General features: G+C 42.4%; 1 protein-coding gene across 5 annotated transcripts; it reads left to right on the top strand.

The window, feature by feature from the left end:
* Window positions 1-1,546: 1,546 nt before the first annotated feature.
* On the top strand, window positions 1,547-19,386 carry LOC124864201 (linker for activation of T-cells family member 1-like). Of its 5 annotated transcripts, none has more exons than XM_047358874.1 (14): window positions 1,547-2,106; window positions 14,502-14,611; window positions 14,776-14,815; window positions 14,899-14,927; window positions 15,240-15,294; window positions 15,493-15,554; window positions 15,640-15,672; window positions 16,855-16,897; window positions 16,985-17,034; window positions 17,385-17,405; window positions 17,486-17,521; window positions 17,647-17,679; window positions 17,802-17,863; window positions 17,942-19,386. In XM_047358874.1, the coding sequence occupies exons 2-14, from the start codon at window positions 14,509-14,511 to the stop codon at window positions 17,957-17,959; spliced, it is 585 nt and encodes a 194-aa protein (XP_047214830.1). In that variant the 5' UTR covers window positions 1,547-2,106; window positions 14,502-14,508; the 3' UTR covers window positions 17,960-19,386. The 5 variants fall into 5 exon arrangements, with proteins under 5 accessions (XP_047214830.1, XP_047214832.1, XP_047214829.1 ...); XM_047358873.1 differs by having other exon boundaries at window positions 1,548-2,106; window positions 14,902-14,927; window positions 17,483-17,521; XM_047358871.1 differs by having other exon boundaries at window positions 1,553-2,106; window positions 17,483-17,521.
* Window positions 19,387-19,581: the final 195 nt, after the last annotated feature.

Here is a 19,581-nt window from a genome sequence, read left to right on the forward strand (position 1 = left end):
TAATTCCAGATTCAATCCAGCATCAGTGTAGGCCACATTGATGTTATAGGGACATGTGTGTCTTTGAACTTCAACCATTTTAAGTAATCGTTTGTTGGTTTGTGTGTGTGATGGTGGTTAGGGGTATGTGTAGAAATAAGAGTGTTTACGTTGAGTTTGTCACCTGGTTGTGTACAATTGTAAGTGTGGCGAATACAGTAGAAGGCCTTCAATCCACAGCACCTAAGAGCAAGAAAAGAGAGGTAGACATAAAGCTTCACCTCAGGTCAACCGTACGCCCAGCATTGAAGTTGGTCGCCAGCAAGGCACAGGAGCAACAGCCCCCGCAGGCTTCAACCAGCCCAACGCATCCCCGGGGGAACCATAGGTCACCAGACGGGGGCCCACCACTCCAGGACGTGGCCCAAGCACCCACACAGATGACATCCCACCTAAGCGGACACCCCCCAGGCAATCACCATAACTCAGGTTTCCACCGAACGAGCAAAGGCTCCATGGCAGGCGCCAGGAGACCACATCATGCCCCCTGAGCACAGCCCCTTTCTCTGTGGTGTTTGTCTGTGGTAATGTGTTGTGATGTATGCCAATGTGTATATCAAAAAATGCATTATCACTGGGGTTGTGGCTGGGGTGTACGAGACCCAAAGCCCTAGGTGTCTCTAATGCATTAAAATTGAGGTGCAGGATGGGGCCAGAAATAGCAGAGAGGCCCACCTCCCATGCCCAACATTCCCATCACCCCCAACTCCAAGACCCTACTGCTGTGTGGTGTTGCATGTGTAGGGGAGGATGGGGTGGACGTCAAGGCATCAGCAAGGCATCTCCCTAACTGGTCCTCTCTTGTCCCGCTAGCACCTACATCAGCCCAGTGCCAACCCCCAGACCCCCCAGAGATCCCCAAACACACTACAGGGAAGCCCCACAGAGTTCTGGTTTTAGACAGTTCTGAACCAGTATTTTAGACTCTCAGACCTTGGCAGGTTTTGGGCTTTCAGACATTTAGGTTGTTTTCAGATGCTTTTGTCTTTCAGAACAGTTGAGAAGCTGTTTCCTGTTGCTTTTACAGTTCGTAATCTTCTACCATTTGGTCTGCATCTCATGTCTTCGTCATTTATCATCAGTAAAATTTTTATTAGTCTGTTTACTTAGCTTGATAAATTTTGTGGTGCGTTCTGGTTTTACGTCTGTCCTGTTTTTAACCTCGTTTCTGCACCTGTATGACTGTATGAGAACTACTCTTATTAGACTTTGGTTTGGACTTTATATCTGTTCTGGACACAATTTAGACGGTCCTTTTCGAACAGGGAAGAACGTTTTTTGGGGTTTTGATAAAAGAAACCCACCAGATTTTGGAGACCTTTGCCTCTTGAACATCTTTTAGGACAAACTAGTAAAAATACATAAAATTTATGGTCCTCAGGAGTTCTCCAACCTTTGCTCTGCAGGTCTTGTACCTTCTGCTCAGGGGGTTCCTCCAGCCTACTCTTCCTCAGGTTCCTCTAAACCTTCTGCAGAAGACGTTAGGAGGTTGAGGGGAGTGAGGAGGTGGAGGAGGACTCGGCTTCCTCTCCTCGGTGTGGTTTCCTGTTTGTAGGTAGGAGGATGTTCAGACGGTTGCAGCAGCTTTCTCACAAAGTTGCAGCTTTTTACCAGCCGGCGACACTCTGAGGTGTCACAGTTGCAGCAACACTCTCAACTGCAGGACTCACCTTTCCAGTTTCCACCAACAGTTTGCAGATGAGCTGCTGAAGGAGGGCAAGTTGATCGGCCCACACACTCCTCACCACAGCTGAACTTTTCTGGTAACCGCTTGGTTGGTGAGTCAGACCTTCAGTAAGTGATTCAGAGGCTTCTGAAGGCTTCAGGTGGACCATCTGCAGACAGTTTGAAGGCTCTGTTTACTTGAGATGATACAATAAGAGACAAAGTTCATCTGACTGAAGAGGGTAGAGAAGGAGAAGACATCTTGAAAGATGGTGGCTCTTTGGTTCCAGTAAGTTTTTTTGTGAATCAGACAGTGAAGAGGAGACCATCTGCAGTGCCTGAATCTTCATCCACCGCCATCCATCCAACTGAATCTCCGCTCCCTGTCATCCACGGCTGCAGGTCAGTTTTACCTTGGAAAGGTTAGGCTGAGGAGAAACATCTCAACTTGGCTGCTGGTGGACAGTGAATCTCTTCTTATTCCAAGTTGACATGGAAGCATTGTGGCTTCATGACGTTTATTACCTGCAGGCTGTTTCCAAAACAGATAATATTCAGACGTATCAACTGAAGCAATTCCTGCTCTGGGTTTTTTAGATTGAATTGTTTGCCTGATCCGTTTTATTTCAGAAACAAATCAAACTGAACACATGGATACCTGAGCAGGGTTTTACATCTGAGAAGATAAAACCTGTAGAAACCCTGATGAGCTCCTTCGATCCTAACCTGGTTTCTTCCATTCTTTGCTGTTTGCGGCTCAGACTCAGGTTTCTCTTTTAAGCTTTCTGTTAACATCTCTGTCAAAGACTTTTAGCCATTAATGGCTGCATATCTGTGAGCCTGCAGAGAGGTAACACTCCCTAGAAACCATCATAATGACCTGGTTCTGATCCAAAGTTCTGGGTATAATAATGTCTGTTTTACAGAAGTGGTTATGAGGGCAGAGCAGCAGCTAGAGCAAAGAAAAGGCACCAAACTCCACCCTCAGAGCCGCATGAAGCCATTTTATCTGTAGCATGACATGCAGACAGGTTCTGAGAAGGAACCATACCTGATTAGAAGATCGTTAGACTTCCTGCAGTCGAGTTTGTTAACCTCGATGTGGAACCGACAGGAAGTTAGTTGCTGTTTAACACAGTTACTGATTCAAACATTCATTGTTTTTCATTTCAACACGTTGGACTCTGGCTCGGTGTCGTTGGGTCTTCGTTTCCTGGAGAATCTCAGTAAATCGTTAAAAAGTCACTCAAACAAAATCAGATTTCTTTCACACAGAGTGAAACATTTTAGCATTTATTTTTGTTCTTTTATATGATTCTGTGTCCCAACTCATGTGAACCCAGCATTCAATTCAATTCAGTTTATTTATATAGCGCCAATTCACAACACATGTCGTCTCAAGGTTCTTTACAAAGTCAGTTCAATCGAATCATCCAGATTTCAAGTCAGGTTCATTCATTCCAATTAATCCTAACTATCAAACAGTCAGATTCAGTTATTTATTCAAATTGGATAAAAAGTTTTTCTATCAAAGGAAACCCAGCAGATTGCATCCAGTCAGTGACTTGCAGCATTCACTCCTCCTGGATGAGCATGTAGAGACAGTGGACAGTCGCTGGTGTTGACTTTGCAGCAATCCCTCATACTGAGCATGCATGTAGCGACAGTGGAGAGGAAAAACTCCCTTTTAACAGGAAGAAACCTCCAGCAGAACCAGAACCAGGCTCAGTGTGAGCGGCCATCTGCCACGACCGACTGGGGGTTTGAGAGAACAGAGCAGAGACACAAAGAGAACAAAGAAGCACTGATCCAGGAGTACTTTCTATGGGAAGGAAAAGTAAATGTTAATGGATGTAGCTCCTTTAGTCATTTCATCTAGAAAGAAAGAACAGATAAACTCTGAGCCAGTTTTCAAGGTTAGAGTCTGAAAGAGAGAACATAGAGTTAGTTACAGTAGAAGCTCAGTCAGTAGCCATGTCTAGGAGAGAGAAAGGGTTAAACACTAAAAGACAGGGCCATGTGGATCATCTGTAGAAGGTGAGCATTAAGTTGTTGCCAGCAGAAGCTCGGATGATGCCCCTCTCCAGAAAGGTGTCACAGGTAGACACAGAGTCATTCAGTTGTTCTGAACATTACAACAGTTCATCAGACCAATAAAAATTATTTTTAATACAGAAATATTCTGTTCTGGTCCACACCATCATGGAGAAGACTGCTGACCTGACAGATGTCAAGCAGACAGTCAAGGAGAGGAGGCTGCTTAAGCTGTTCACTGTGTGTTGTAGCCAGACATTTTTGGAAAGTTGAGTGGAAGGAAAATCTGTGGCAGAATAAGCAGCACAAACAGCAGAGATAACTGCAGCTTTGAAAGGATTGTGAAGCAAAGCTCATTCAAGAGTCCAGAGGAAGAGTGGAGAGGACCAGAATCCATGTTTCCTGAAGTCCAGTGTGAAGTTTCCACAGTCAGTGATGATCTGGGGTACCATGTCATTTTCTGGTTCTGGTCCACTGGGTTTTCTGACAACACCCAGAATATTTTATAGCACTTCATGCTTCCTTCTGCTGACAAGCCTTATGGAGATGCTGATTTCATCTTCTAGCAGGCTTGGTACCGGCCCACACTGCCAGAGGTGTCAATGCCTGCTTCATCGCCGTGGTAACACCGGGAAACTGACCTGACCAGAACCTCACAGAAAATGTATGGGTCAAGGGGAAGATGAGAGCCACTAGAACAAACAATGCAGACAAACTACAGGCTGCTACCAAAGCAAGCTGGGCTTTCTGAACACCTCATCTGAAATCTTTGACTCTGGGTGGAACCGCTCTATAAACACTTTTCATTCGTTGGACCGAGTCTCGGAAATAAATGAGTTTTATGATGATATTCTGATTTATTAAGGTGCATCTGTAATCCAGATTACCTTCTTTAGGTTGTGAGTGGGGTTCTGGACATACAGGTCCTTCTCAAAAAATTAGCATATTGTGATAAAGTTCATTATTTTCCATAATGTCATGATGAAAATTTAACATTCATATATTTTAGATTCATTGCACACTAACTGAAATATTTCAGGTCTTTTATTGTCTTAATACGGATGATTTTGGCATACAGCTCATGAAAACCCCAAATTCATATCTCACAAAATTAGCATATCATTAAAAGGGTCTCTAAACGAGCTATGAACCTAATCATCTGAATCAACGAGTTAACTCTAAACACCTGCAAAAGATTCCTGAGGCCTTTAAAACTCCCAGCCTGGTTCATCACTCAAAACCCCAATCATGGGTAAGACTGCCGACCTGACTGCTGTCCAGAAGGCCACTATTGACACCTTCAAGCAAGAGGGTAAGACACAGAAAGACATTTCTGAACGAATAGGCTGTTCCCAGAGTGCTGTATCAAGGCACCTCAGTGGGAAGTCTGTGGGAAGGAAAAAGTGTGGCAGAAAACGCTGCACAACGAGAAGAGGTGACCGGACCCTGAGGAAGATTGTGGAGAAGGGCCGATTCCAGACCTTGGGGGACCTGCGGAAGCAGTGGACTGAGTCTGGAGTAGAAACATCCAGAGCCACCGTGCACAGGCGTGTGCAGGAAATGGGCTATAGGTGCCGCATTCCCCAGACCTGGGCTACAGAGAAGCAGCACTGGACTGTTGCTCAGTGGTCCAAAGTACTTTTTTCGGATGAAAGCAAATTCTGCATGTCATTCGGAAATCAAGGTGCCAGAGTCTGGAGGAAGACTGGGGAGAAGGAAATGCCAAAATGCCAGAAGTCCAGTGTCAAGTACCCACAGTCAGTGATGGTCTGGGGTGCCGTGTCAGCTGCTGGTGTTGGTCCACTGTGTTTTATCAAGGGCAGGGTCAATGCAGCTAGCTATCAGGAGATTTTGGAGCACTTCATGCTTCCATCTGCTGAAAAGCTTTATGGAGATGAAAATTTCATTTTTCAGCACGACCTGGCACCTGCTCACAGTGCCAAAACCACTGGTAAATGGTTTACTGACCATGGTATCACTGTGCTCAATTGGCCTGCCAACTCTCCTGACCTGAACCCCATAGAGAATCTGTGGGATATTGTGAAGAGAACGTTGAGAGACTCAAGACCCAACACTCTGGATGAGCTAAAGGCCGCTATCGAAGCATCCTGGGCCTCCATAAGACCTCAGCAGTGCCACAGGCTGATTGCCTCCATGCCACGCCGCATTGAAGCAGTCATTTCTGCCAAAGGATTCCCGACCAAGTATTGAGTGCATAACTGTACATGATTATTTGAAGGTTGACGTTTTTTGTATTAAAAACACTTTTCTTTTATTGGTCGGATGAAATATGCTAATTTTGTGAGATAGGAATTTTGGGTTTTCATGAGCTGTATGCCAAAATCATCCGTATTAAGACAATAAAAGACCTGAAATATTTCCGTTAGTGTGCAATGAATCTAAAATATATGAATGTTAAATTTTCTTCATGACATTATAGAAAATAATGAACTTTATCACAATATGCTAATTTTTTGAGAAGGACCTGTACTTTATTTTGGACTGGTGTTGGATTATATCTCGGGTGGTTCAGACCAGCCAGGAGACCGGCAGGATTTCAAACACATTTAGGTATTAGTTCATCTTCCAGATCCTTAAATTTCCTTCAGTTAGTTTTGGACCTTTAAAAATGGTATTTGTATCACATTTTAGAACCGTTTGTTCAGGTGTGTTTGCTGGGTCTAGATTCATTTTCTTTCTGCCTGTGTGCTGGTTCTGATAACCTTTTGGTAACTGATAACATTATGAATTAGTTTAGTATGTTTTGACCCGTTTCGAACGGTTATCTGGGCTGGGTTTAGGATTTATTTTAAATTTTGTGTTCTGGACATTATTGGAACTTTCTGCTTAGTTGAACTCATGTGTATGAGTTGGGACTGGGTTGGACCCGTCTAGTAGACGTGCTATGTAAGTTGGTGTTGGGCTAATTTCTTATCCAGATTTCTACCTCGTATATTTAGACTGATTTCGTTCTTCTTTTGTCTTGATTGGACTTTGTCTTGCATCGGTTGGTTTTAGGTTGTGAATTAGGGTTCTAAGAGCCCATGGAGTGGACGGTTTTTTAAAAGCTTTCTGGACTTTGGGCATATTTTCGATTCAGTTTGGACTTGGTTTTAACCAACGTCGGTTGAAAGGATTCGGGTTTCTTGTATTTTATTTCTGATTGTTTCTTTGCCTCTTTAACAATTAGTTCTGGCCAACATTTTTTTGTGATTAGTTTCAGACTCCGTTCTATAAGGTTCTAATATAATTTAAACTTATTTTTTGTGATATTTCTGGATTGTATTTGATTATTTGTGATTTTTAGGTCTTTTAAGGTACTATATAACTAAAGGTTTACTTACTTACTTAATTTAGAGCAGATACTGGCCGTTAGGTTCTGGTTGTTGTTCAGTGATTTAACTATGCTGGACTTAGCAACACAGCTCATTTTCATGGTTATTTGTTTTTTCCTCCAATTTTTAGAAGTTAATTTATGACAAATTTGTTTTTAATCTTGTTTTTGGACCATTTTGGACTAATTTGGACTCTGTCTTTGGGTTGCAGTTTGTTGTGGAATATTTAATATTGATACTGTGCAATGTAAATGAAGTTGTCATCAGGATATAAAGACATCAGAACTGGAAGGAAGTTTCACACGTTGCAACAGAAGGTCTGCTGAGATGCTAAAGCTTCACTATTCACTGGAAAATGTCACGATCTAACAATCAGGAGGTGCAAATCAATCTTTACTGTGAGAGTTTTTGATTCAGTTGAAGATACATCTTGCATTTTTATAAGAAACTGCTGCAAGTCAGCAAAGTTAAGCTGCCTATCATTGGGGTTGTGGCTGTCTAACGTTATCTGCCTTTTCCTGTCTCGCTTCCTTCCTGACCTTCTGAGACACATTTCTGTTTGCAGTCTGCATTTAATAAACATCTCCAAGTTTTAATTTCAGGGTTAAACATGGCTGTGTCTCATGCTGTGAGGTTGATAATAAGAATGAGAGTAAATGTTGAGGTAGTGGATCTACTGCTGAGGAGGAGACTGGAAGTGTTGCTTCCTCTCTGGGTTGAGATGCAGTTGTTTTCAGAACTTCGTGGCTCTTGAGCCTGCAGATGACTGTCTAATGGAGACTTGAGGTCTTCAGAGGAAAGACAATGATCGGTACCGTCAGCGGCATCATGTGGCACACAGTTCTCCTTCCTGTGTGATGTACCGCTGCGATCAGGAGCAACATTACCTCCTGGCTCTAGTGGTGCCTCAGGAAACAGAGGGAGACAAATTTAAAAATATCCAGTAAATTCAGATCATTTTTGAGAACAAAACGACTGAAAATCAGTTATTGGTGGTTTTGTTGCTGAGAGTGAATCAGACTGTTGCACTAAAGAGGTTTGCTTCTCCCTTGTAAGGGACCTTTAGCTGGTTCTGGTCTGGAGTTCAGACTTAGTATTTATTGGATTTCTAACTGGGTTTCGAATCGTTTTTAAAGCTGATTGCTCATTTTAAAATGGTCCTCGAGTTCTTTTCAGAGCCCACATTGGACTTGTTTTTAACTGGTTCTGAGTTACTTTTCCTTTATTCTGAAACGTGGTTTTAAACTGGTATCAATTCAAGTTGGTTCTAGGGTTCTGGAGCTTGTTCCCAGCTGTTGTAAGACTTAGACTTTATTTTTAGTTGATTTCCATCTAGCTTTGGGCTTGTTTTAAACTGGTTCTGGGGTCAGCTTTTCCATAGTCGGACTCAGATTTACATTAGCTTTAACTAAATTTTTTTTATTGTCTGGTGAATTTCTGTTCAGTAGAATTTCTGTTTAGTTTTGGACTTTGGGCCTCGACTGGTTTGACTTTTGTGGTGGTTTTGGTATTTTGGAGTAGCTTTAAATTGGTTTCACACCGGGTTTCTTTCTCTGCTTCTGGACTTGATTTCAAGATGTTTCAGCTTAATTAGATCCTTGCCAGTGTCTGTTTTTATTAGTGGCGTTGTTCAGATAGGAAATGGGCAGAGAGACACGGGAGGAAGAAATGCAACAAAGGTCCCAGGTCAGGAATCAAACCTGGGACTTATAGCCTCTGAATGTGGTACATGCGCTCTACCTCTACACCACAATGCACCTCATTCCAGTAGTGTTTGACTTGGTTTCAGATATCATTTTGGGACAGGTATAAACTGGTATTTGAGTCATATTTCCACTAGTTCCTCATTTGATTTTATGTTGGTTGCAAGACGTTTTAAATCAGTTTTGGAGTTAGTTTGAAACTGGTTTAAAACCTGCTTTCTGACAGGTTTAAGTGGTTTTCTGGGACTGCTTTGTGTCTTTTGGTAATTGGAAATCAAAACGAACAAAGATCCCACTCTAGAGCCGGTAATAAATCCGTCTACCTCCACCATCAAACATTACCAGAAGGTTTCTTTTATTGAAAGTGAACACAGATAAACTGGCGTATGCTTTTATTCCAGTAAGGTCAGACTGTGATGGCGTCTTTAGTGGTTTCTGTAAACATCATCTCATAAAAAATGCTGGTACCAGGGAAAATGGATCATATCAGAACCGCTTCTTAAATACCGGCATTGTTCATCAGAAGTAAGATTTAAAAAATCTGCTATTGGTCCATAAGCACTAAATGGTCTTTGGGCCAACATACATCTCAGGGTTGCTGGCACCTGAGGCAGCCTGTTGGTTTGTGAATTCAGGGTTGGTAACCTCAGGGGGTCTTCCAGTGGACTACTCTGACTTGGAACCTTTGGTTTGTCCAGGTCCAGACCATTGGTCTGATACACCTGTCACACTGTTGCGTATATGTTTTTAACACCATCCATACACTTTAGGGCTTGGCCTGGAATGACCTACTTTCTGATAAATGTAGCTCATTCTCCAGACAAGGTTGAAAAGCGTAGCCTCTAACATGGACATGTTCTGCAGTATGACATCACACCCACTCCTCATACTCCTGACCTATTCAGAACCAAAGTGGGTCAAAAGGGACACATATTTCAAAGAAGTGACCGGACTTGACGTTCTTCAAAATGTCCATCATTTCCTCACGTTTAGACCCAGGAGCAAACGTTTTTAACAAACCACCAAACTTTGCAGGAAACAGTCTGACAGCAGCTGGTTTCTGATTCAAACTGAAACTGTTTTCTGCAAGTTTAAAATGATCGCGTGGTCTTGGATTTATTTCAGATGGCTCTGAACATTTCTGACTATTTTGAATCAACTGTTTTGGACTAATCTAAGACAGTGTTTGGCTCTATTGGTTGATGTGGTCATTTTTCCTACAGGCCCAACTAGTTCTGGTTTGGTTTGATATGAGCTTTGAGGCAGTGTTACATTGGTATTGACATTTTTCCAATTGATTTTAAAATGGGTTTAGACGCAGGCTAAACTGGTCGCAGATAAACTATTATTCCCATATAGGACATGTTTTAACCTTGGTTTATTGATTTGGTTTTATATGCACTGAACTTCAGGGCCTGGTTTCTTATCCCTGTTTGGTACCTATGCATTTCATCCCTTCCTACTTCCATTTTGTACCCATATATTTAACCACTAAATAACTTTATGTATGTATTTTAGCTATCGAAAATGAGTAAAAGTCATTGATTGAGTCCAAACTGGATTACAGTCTGTATGAAACGTCCTGGCGTACAACATTTTTGTCCAAACTTTCTTTGATTTGATGCAACTAAATTACAAAAATTAGAAAATAGTGAATGGGCAAAATAACCAGAAACTTTGAAGATGGCTCCAGGAGCCATTTTGGGTGGACTGCAGAGAAGAGCTTTAGAGGCTGTTGGTGATTTCAGTTTTAGATGTTCTGGCTGGGCTGTGGTCATCAGGTTCTCCCAGTGGATCATTTTACACATGAAAAAGGAGGCGGGGTTTCAGCTGTCAGTGGGTCCATGAAAACACAACCGGTTCTGTACAGAGTAGAGCGAGACAGAGTGGAGCAGAGCCTCTTAAAACGAGCCAGTGGAAAAACTACATCAATACAGGGGTTGGACAATGAAACTGAAACACCTGGTTTTAGACCACAATAATTTATTAGTATGGTGTAGGGCCTCCTTTTGCGGCCAATACAGCATCAATTCATCTTGGGAATGACATATACAAGTCCTGCACAGTGGTCAGAGGGATTTTAAGCCATTCTTCTTGCAGGATAGTGGCCAGGTCACTACGTGATACTGGTGGAGGAAAACGTTTCCTGACTCGCTCCTCCAAAACACCCCAAAGTGGCTCAATAATATTTAGATCTGGTGACTGTGCAGGCCATGGGAGATGTTCAACTTCACTTTCATGTTCATCAAACCAATCTTTCACCAGTCTTGCTGTGTGTATTGGTGCATTGTCATCCTGATACACGGCACCGCCTTCAGGATACAATGTTTGAACCATTGGATGCACATGGTCCTCAAGAATGGTTCGGTAGTCCTTGGCATCTAGCACAAGTATTGGGCCAAGGGAATACCATGATATGGCAGCCCAAACCATCACTGATCCACCCCCATGCTTCACTCTGGGCATGCAACAGTCTGGGGGCGTACGCTTCTTTGGGGCTTCTCCACACCGTAACTCTCCTGGATGTGGGGAAAACAGTAAAGGTGGACTCATCAGAGAACAATACATGTTTCACATTGTCCACAGCCCAAGATTTGCGCTCCTTGCACCATTGAAACCAACGTTTGGCATTGGCATGAGTGACCAAAGGTTCGGCTATAGCAGCCCGGCCGTGTATATTGACCCTGTGGAGCTCCTGACGGACAGTTCTGGTGGAAACAGGAGAGTTGAGGTGCACATTTAATTCTGCTGTGATTTGGGCAGCTGTGGTTTTATGTTTTTTGGATACAATCCGGGTTAGCACCCGAACATCCCTTTCAGACAGCTTCCTCTTGCGTCCACAGTTAATCCTGTTGGATGTGGTTTGTCCTTCTTGGTGTTATGCTGACATTACCCTGGATACCGTGGCTCTTGATACATCACAAAGACTTGCTGTCTTGGTCACAGATGTGCCAGCAAGACGTGCACCAACAATTTGTCCTCTTTTGAACTCTGGTATGTCACCCATAATGTTGTGTGCATTTCAATATTTTAAGCAAAACTGTGCTCTTACCCTGCTAATTGAACCTTCACACTCTGCTCTTACTGGTGCAATGTGCAATCAATGAAGACTGGTTACCAGGCTGGTCCAATTTAGCCATGAAACCTCCCACACTAAAATGACAGGTGTTTCAGTTTCATTGTCCCTGTATATACAGGTCCTTCTCAAAATATTAGCATATTGTGATAAAGTTCATTATTTTCCATAATGTCATGATGAAAATGTAACATTCATATATTTTAGATTCATTGCTCACTAACTGAAATATTTCAGGTCTTTTATTGTCTTAATACGGATGATTTTGGCATACAGCTCATGAAAACCCAAAATTCCTATCTCACAAAATTAGCATATCATTAAAAGGGTCTCTAAACAAGCTATGAACCTAATCATCTGAATCAACGAGTTAACTCTAAACACCTGCAAAAGATTCCTGAGGCCTTTAAAACTCCCAGCCTGGTTCATCACTCAAAACCCCAATCATGGGTAAGACTGCCGACCTGACTGCTGTCCAGAAGGCCACTATTGACCGGACCCTGAGGAAGATTGTGGAGAAGGGCCGATTCCAGACCTTGGGGGACCTGCGGAAGCAGTGGACTGAGTCTGGAGTAGAAACATCCAGAGCCACCGTGCACAGGCGTGTGCAGGAAATGGGCTACAGGTGCCGCATTCCCCAGGTCAAGCCACTTTTGAACCAGAAACAGCAGCAGAAGCACCTGACCTGGGCTACAGAGAAGCAGCACTGGACTGTTGTTCAGTGGTCCAAAGTACTTTTTTCGGATGAAAGCAAATTCTGCATGTCATTCGGAAATCAAGGTGCCAGAGTCTGGAGGAAGACTGGGGAGAAGGAAATGCCAAAATGCCAGAAGTCCAGTGTCAAGTACCCACAGTCAGTGATGGTCTGGGGTGCCGTGTCAGCTGCTGGTGTTGGTCCACTGTGTTTTATCAAGGGCAGGGTCAATGCAGCTAGCTATCAGGAGATTTTGGAGCACTTCATGCTTCCATCTGCTGAAAAGCTTTATGGAGATGAAGATTTCATTTTTCAGCACGACCTGGCACCTGCTCACAGTGCCAAAACCACTGGTAAATGGTTTACTGACCATGGTATCACTGTGCTCAATTGGCCTGCCAACTCTCCTGACCTGAACCCCATAGAGAATCTGTGGGATATTGTGAAGAGAACGTTGAGAGACTCAAGACCCAACACTCTGGATGAGCTAAAGGCCGCTATCGAAGCATCCTGGGCCTCCATAAGACCTCAGCAGTGCCACAGGCTGATTGCCTCCATGCCACGCCGCATTGAAGCAGTCATTTCTGCCAAAGGATTCCCGACCAAGTATTGAGTGCATAACTGTACATGATTATTTGAAGGTTGACGTTTTTTGTATTAAAAACACTTTTCTTTTATTGGTCGGATGAAATATGCTAATTTTGTGAGATAGGAATTTTGGGTTTTCATGAGCTGTATGCCAAAATCATCCGTATTAAGACAATAAAAGACCTGAAATATTTCAGTTAGTGTGCAATGAATCTAAAATATATGAATGTTAAATTTTCATCATGACATTATGGAAAATAATGAACTTTATCACAATATGCGAATATTTTGAGAAGGACCTGTATGCACTACTGGTCAAAAGGTTTACATACACATTCTCACCTAATGGGTTTCTTTCTTCTCATGACTATTTACATTGTAGATTCTCACCAATGGCAACAATCCTATGAATGAACAAACATGGAATTATATAGTAAACAAAAAGTGTGAAATACCTCTAAACATTTTTATATTTTAGATTCAGCCTCCCTTTGCCCTGATAACAGCTTCGCTCTCTTTGTGTTCTCTCCATGATCTTCATGAGGTGGTCACCTGAAATGGTTTTCCAAAGAGTCTTTAAAGAATTTCCCAGAGGTTCATTGAGAGACGATCAAAGGTTAATATTTCAGTCATCACAGCAAAGGGCGGCTACTTTAAGGAACATAAAACATATTTAACGTTCTTTTACAGTTTTAGTTTGCTACATAATTCCATATGTGTTCATCTACAGTTTTGATGCCTTCAGTGAGAATCTACGTACAATAGAAATAGTCATAAACATAAAGAAAACCATTAAATGAGAAAGTGGCTCTAAAACGTTTGAATATATTGACTCCAATATTCCAGCAGCGTAGAGTTATTTTGGCCCAAACAGGAATCAGAACCAGGGTCAACAGAAATCAGGTGTAATATACATTTTGATTAATTAAGCATGAGGTTTGATCATATTTAGTTGTATAATTCATGAAAATATATAACTAAAATGAAGAATGAAATGTCCCGTGGTCGATACAGCGACCCGTTTTAGACCAATCCTAAATGTGGTTAATAACCAGTTTAAAGCTTCATTTTAAACTGGACTTGTTAACAATTTAGTTCAGATCTAGTTTCGGTTTGGTCCAGACATTAAGGCGGGTTTCATTTTAACTCGGATTTGGTTCTTGGTTGGGGGTTTTGTACTGATTAAAACTGGATCAAGGTTTAAGGTCCATTCTTGACTGATCTTGGGTTTGGACTTCCTTCCAGGGGAACTAAAATTTGTTTTCAAAATAAAGCTGTTTTTTATTAACCTTTTGTTCAGGGTTCAGATTTACTTTTAAATGTTCACATAAAACTGGTTTTATTTGGACCTTGAATGTCCTCCTCAGATGAAGGATGGAGATCTCCGGGCTCACCCTGCTTCTGTCGGCCACCGTCTTCATCGCCACAATCCTGCTGGCCATCATCTGCCTGGACTGCAGGAACAAAAGTCCTCTGGGTGAGATGAAGCTTCACTTCACACATCATTCAGATGCAGCAGATATTCCACCCTGTGGGTTTTACAAACGGACCTCCCAGTCCACATTCAGACCACAGCTGTCCGACTCAGATGTTTGGTTTCAGCAGCTGGAGGGTTTAGATTTTGTTTTTGTCTGTCTCCAGCCTCCATCAGTCAAACGCCTGCTTCAGACGAATACGTGACGTAAGTCTTCTTCTGCTCTTACCGATTAATTTACCGACCAATGACAGGTCGACTAACGGAACTCTCTTCTTTCGTTCAATCAGAAGTTCTGGATTCAGCGTCATCCATCCATGTGAGTCCAAAACCCCTGAGATGGTTGACCCAACCCCTGTAGAAACATCTGCTTTGAATTCAATGTGTTTGTTGTATTTGTTCTTTAAAATTGATTGAGGATCCTGAAATCTGAGTCGGAGTTCTGGAATGAAAAGCTGTGGTAATCTTCTAAGCGGGTTAAATGTCTGGCTATGATCAAGCCTTTGAAAGGCCACCAGAGATAGGTTTGCTTTTACAGGACCAGCATTCAGGATCATCCTGTTTTATGATGATGTTTTCACTCATGTTGAGGATGATGAGAAAATAGATGATCTGTCCATCTGAGTTGCAGGCCATCCACGCCCAGAGCCGAACGCCATCCACTCCCCCTCCAACCTGATGCCTCAGTGAGTCACTTTACTTTAAAACCAAACCCAGAACTTCCCAAAGCTGACTGAAGATCCAACTGGAGTTTTTAGATTTCTGGTTAAAGTTCAACAATCTCCCACAGATTTTTTTTAAGATGACTTTATTTAAAATAAAATGAGGTCATTTTACAAAATCAGCCATATTTTTTTTTTATTTGTTATTTGTGTTTCTTTCAGCCCAAATTCTGCTGATCGTGGTTCTGAACGGAGACTCCGACCCTATACGCCAACAGAGACGGGTGGGTCTGTCCCTCCTCTGTGTTCAGTCTTATTTAGGAACTTGTTCATGTCAGGTTTTGCCCCAATGATTGTTTGTCTTCACAGAAAGTAATCCGAGTTACGAGAATCAGGTTCCGGGTAAGAGCTGCCATTATTTCTCTGTATCAGATTCAGTCAACAATGTGCAGCAGTGGATCACACACTGGGTTTAGAAAGCCAGAACATACAGACGGGTCTTCATGAGGATCTCCGTCCCACTCTCAGCCTGTGAACCCAGGAAAGGAAAATGCTGCAGTCTGAACTGAAATGACTTGATTACGCTTTTAAAGCACAAAGTCCCATTTTCATAAAGAAGAAACTGAAGTTTTTCTCCTTTCAAACTCCTGATTTATTTTTTCAACCAAGTTTTTCCCAAAGAACTCAGACTTGTTGCCTTTTATTATCAGCAACTTGGATAGGTTCTGTTAGAGGGAAGAACGTCACTTGGACTATAGAACTATATGGAGCAGCCTCAACATTTGGTGACTTGTAAGGCACCTCAGGATGACTTCTTGGATGTTGCACTTGTCTGTTGACTTGGCACTTGGACTGGGTCAGAATCTGTTGAACCTGTTGGCTCAGATTAGGGTCCAGTCTGGCTTCGTGACTTGTTGGTTGGATGACCACCTGTTTTGACTTGGATCAGACTTGTCAGCTGTAAGATTTGGTCTGATAGGTTGGAAGTGTTTGTTGGACCTGCTAGTTGATTTACAAACCCGTTGGACCGACTTGTTCTGGGGTCAGATAAGCCTCTTGTCTGACTATGGAGCCTGAGATGATATCCATCAGTCCCAAGGTCTCTATACTGCTGAGGACCTGTTAGTTGGTTACAGACTTGTTGGACAGGAACGTCTTGGATCGGACTCAGGATTCCTTGCATGGTGACTTGTCAGGTGACTTCGGTATGCACAACTTACTAAAATCAAATTGGAATCCTTGGTTGATTAGGAACTAGGACTGAATTCAGGACTTGTTAGTCAGTTGAGGACTTGGATGATCTGCTAGACAACATGTTTGATTACTTGTTGCCGGGGTGTCTTCATTGCCAACTTGTTGAACCAGGCTTAGGTTGTTTTCATCCAGGAACTGAATGGACATGTGTCTTTAAGGATTATTTGATGGGACGTTTTGGACCAGATTTGAGATTTGCTCCATGGTAATTTGTTTAATAAATAATGGACCTCTTAGATGATTGGGGACTTGGACTGGATGAAGCACTTGTCAGGCAGGGAAACAGTTCTGATGAGAAGGCATTTTTGTTCTGTTGTCTTTTTTCTGCAGGAACTGATTTCCCGGACAGTGACGCTGAAGACAATGGATACATGTAGGTCTGGTCCAACTCCGATACCTGCTGCTCCAACCCTCTCTTACTAGAATCTGATCAGGTCACATTTTTCTCTGATTTCTGCAGAAAGGTACTTCCTGAAACCGAGCCGAGCCGAGCCTCAACTCCCAGTTCAGGTACAGTCTGCAGAAATCTTGCTTTAGACCAGCTGATGGCACAACGATAAGGAATTTCTGAGGATATCGCTGATGTTTAGTCTCACCTAAAACATTCCTTTAATATCTTCATCCCAGACGGATGTGTGAAATATTACCCATCTTCCCGTAAATTTAGCTGCAGCATGTTTCTTAGAAATACAAGAAGCTATGCAGGCCTCCACAAAGCATAACACCTCCTCTACTGTGCTTGTGCAAGCATGTTGTTCTGGAGGCATCAGAACTGCAGCTATTAGCCTGAAAAGTTAAGTTCGTTCAGCAGAAATCTCGACATGTTCAGTTGGTCACGTATCTGTTTGTTTCACCCACAGATAATCACTACGTGAATGTTGGTAAGTGTTTCTGAAGGAACATCGTCCTGGCACCTTTTCTTTCTGCTTTATGTCTGCATTTCATACTTTCATTTCAGAAGAAGCAAAACCAGACTCAGACTCAGACTCAGACCCCGGTAAGTTTACATGTCTGGCCCCGCCTCCACAGTGCTGATTGGAGAGCTCCAACCAGCAGAACATTTGGGTTCTGATCATCCATTAAAATTAATCTAAAGTAATTTTCTTTGTTTTCTTCCTTGAGACTACCTGAATGTGGACAAGATACACCAACCATGTGAGTGAAACGTCCAGCTTCTCTACTGGACCTTCTTCATGACACACGGTGTCAGATGGGACAGAAAATGCATCCTTAACCCTGCAGACATGTTGCCCTTCTAACAAACTGACTTCCTGCAGGTTCAACACCTGACCTGTCATCTCAGAGCGAGGACGACGACAACTATGTGAATCAGCCACCTGTAGGTGTAACTGCTCGCCTGTGAGGTAAACATCCACCTGTGGAACAGCAGACGACTCAGTCTGTTTCCTGCTTTCAGATGATCCCCAGCGCCTGATTGGAGGAACCGACCAGCTCTGACTGCCTGATTGCAGCGTCCTCTTCAGCCTCATCTTCATCAGAACCTGAAACTGGATCCTTGCAGAGGCCTGACAGAGATGTTTTATGTTTTACTCTCATTGTCTTACCAGCGGCGAAACGCCAACAGGCAGCCTGACATTTAGAAACGTTGACTATACACTCAGGCCCAAAACGTTTAATTTTTCTGGGAGATTTAGGTTGAAAGTGATCTTCTCATTTCACCAACATTGTTCTTCTGGCTGCAAGTATTCTGGAGCGGTCCAGCCAGAGTCCAGACCTGAATCTGATAGAGAATCTGCGGAGGGAACTAAAGATTAGGGTGATGGCAAGGAGGTCTTCTAACCTTAGAGCTCATCACCAAAGATAAATCATGTATACCAGAGGAGCCCTGCAGAAAGCCGACTATGAACAGTGATTAGAAGGGTTTGCTTGGTGTGATGCCAATAAAAGGCTTTTCTATCAATCAGAAGGGTCGACATAAGTTTGACATTTTTTATTAAAACGGAAATAAAAACTGAGACTCTTTTCCAGTCATCAAACTATTTGGCTGAATAAAAAAAAAAAAAGGTCAATCGGACAGGGGTATGAATAGTTTTGGGCTTTACTTCGTGTCACTAAAAGCAAGACTTCCAAAAAACCATTAATACAGAAGTAAGGAAGTGAAAACATAAATATTTCCAGTTTCTGGAATGATCAGGGAAGCTCCAGGACCGAAACAATGAGTGGTAGAAGATTTCTGGTCATCTAAGATGTCGTCATAGAAGCCTGCAGCTTCAGACATTAATCTGTAATCTCTGAAGCTGCAGATAAACTACAGATTTTATCTGCAACAGATAAAATCCCCCAAACATAAGAGTCTGGAAATGAAACCGAATGAAACCTCTCTGCATTACTGGAAAATTACCGATCTACCAGTCCACAACACCTCCTGAGGCCAGTACAGTTTAGTGGTTTTTAGTCCAAAGGATTAATTATGAAATGAATGAAAAGTTCTGAGTCTGGTTCAGGTTTATTATTGATCACCGCTGCTCCAGAGCTTCATGTTCACCTCCTGAGAATTTCCTTTAAATGTGATCGTTTTAAATCCAGAAGAGGCATCTCTGAAAGACTCGTTAAGGTTGGGAACACTAACATCAGACAAGTCCAGATTAATCCAGATTAGCACCAAGGCGAGGAGACTTCCTGCTGTCAGGCGTCAGGTTAAGATTAATTCATTGCAACATCGCAAATGATCCATAAGTAGTTTTTCCTGGTGTCAAACATCCTGAGGCACCAGCATGTTTCAGCTTTACTTTCATTTTACTGACAACTCCTGAGAATATCTTAATCCATGTCTATTTAATGTCTTCATCACCGTTTCATCTAGAAATGTTTTTATCTGAATTAAAGTGAAAATTACACAAACCTGAGACTCTGACTTCATTACTTTAGAGCACACGCCGTAAACATGTCAGATTATAGCGCCCCCTAGGGGCCAGGTTGTAATCTGTAATGAAGACTAGTTTATTTCATGAATTTAGGTGAAAACATTTGATAGTTTTTAGGAGAAATAAAAAATATTTTAAAAATCAATAGATCCACCTTCCTGTGGTCCAGGTG

This window comes from Girardinichthys multiradiatus, chromosome Y (assembly GCF_021462225.1).
Source record: "Girardinichthys multiradiatus isolate DD_20200921_A chromosome Y, DD_fGirMul_XY1, whole genome shotgun sequence".
Classification (NCBI taxonomy): domain Eukaryota; kingdom Metazoa; phylum Chordata; class Actinopteri; order Cyprinodontiformes; family Goodeidae; genus Girardinichthys; species Girardinichthys multiradiatus.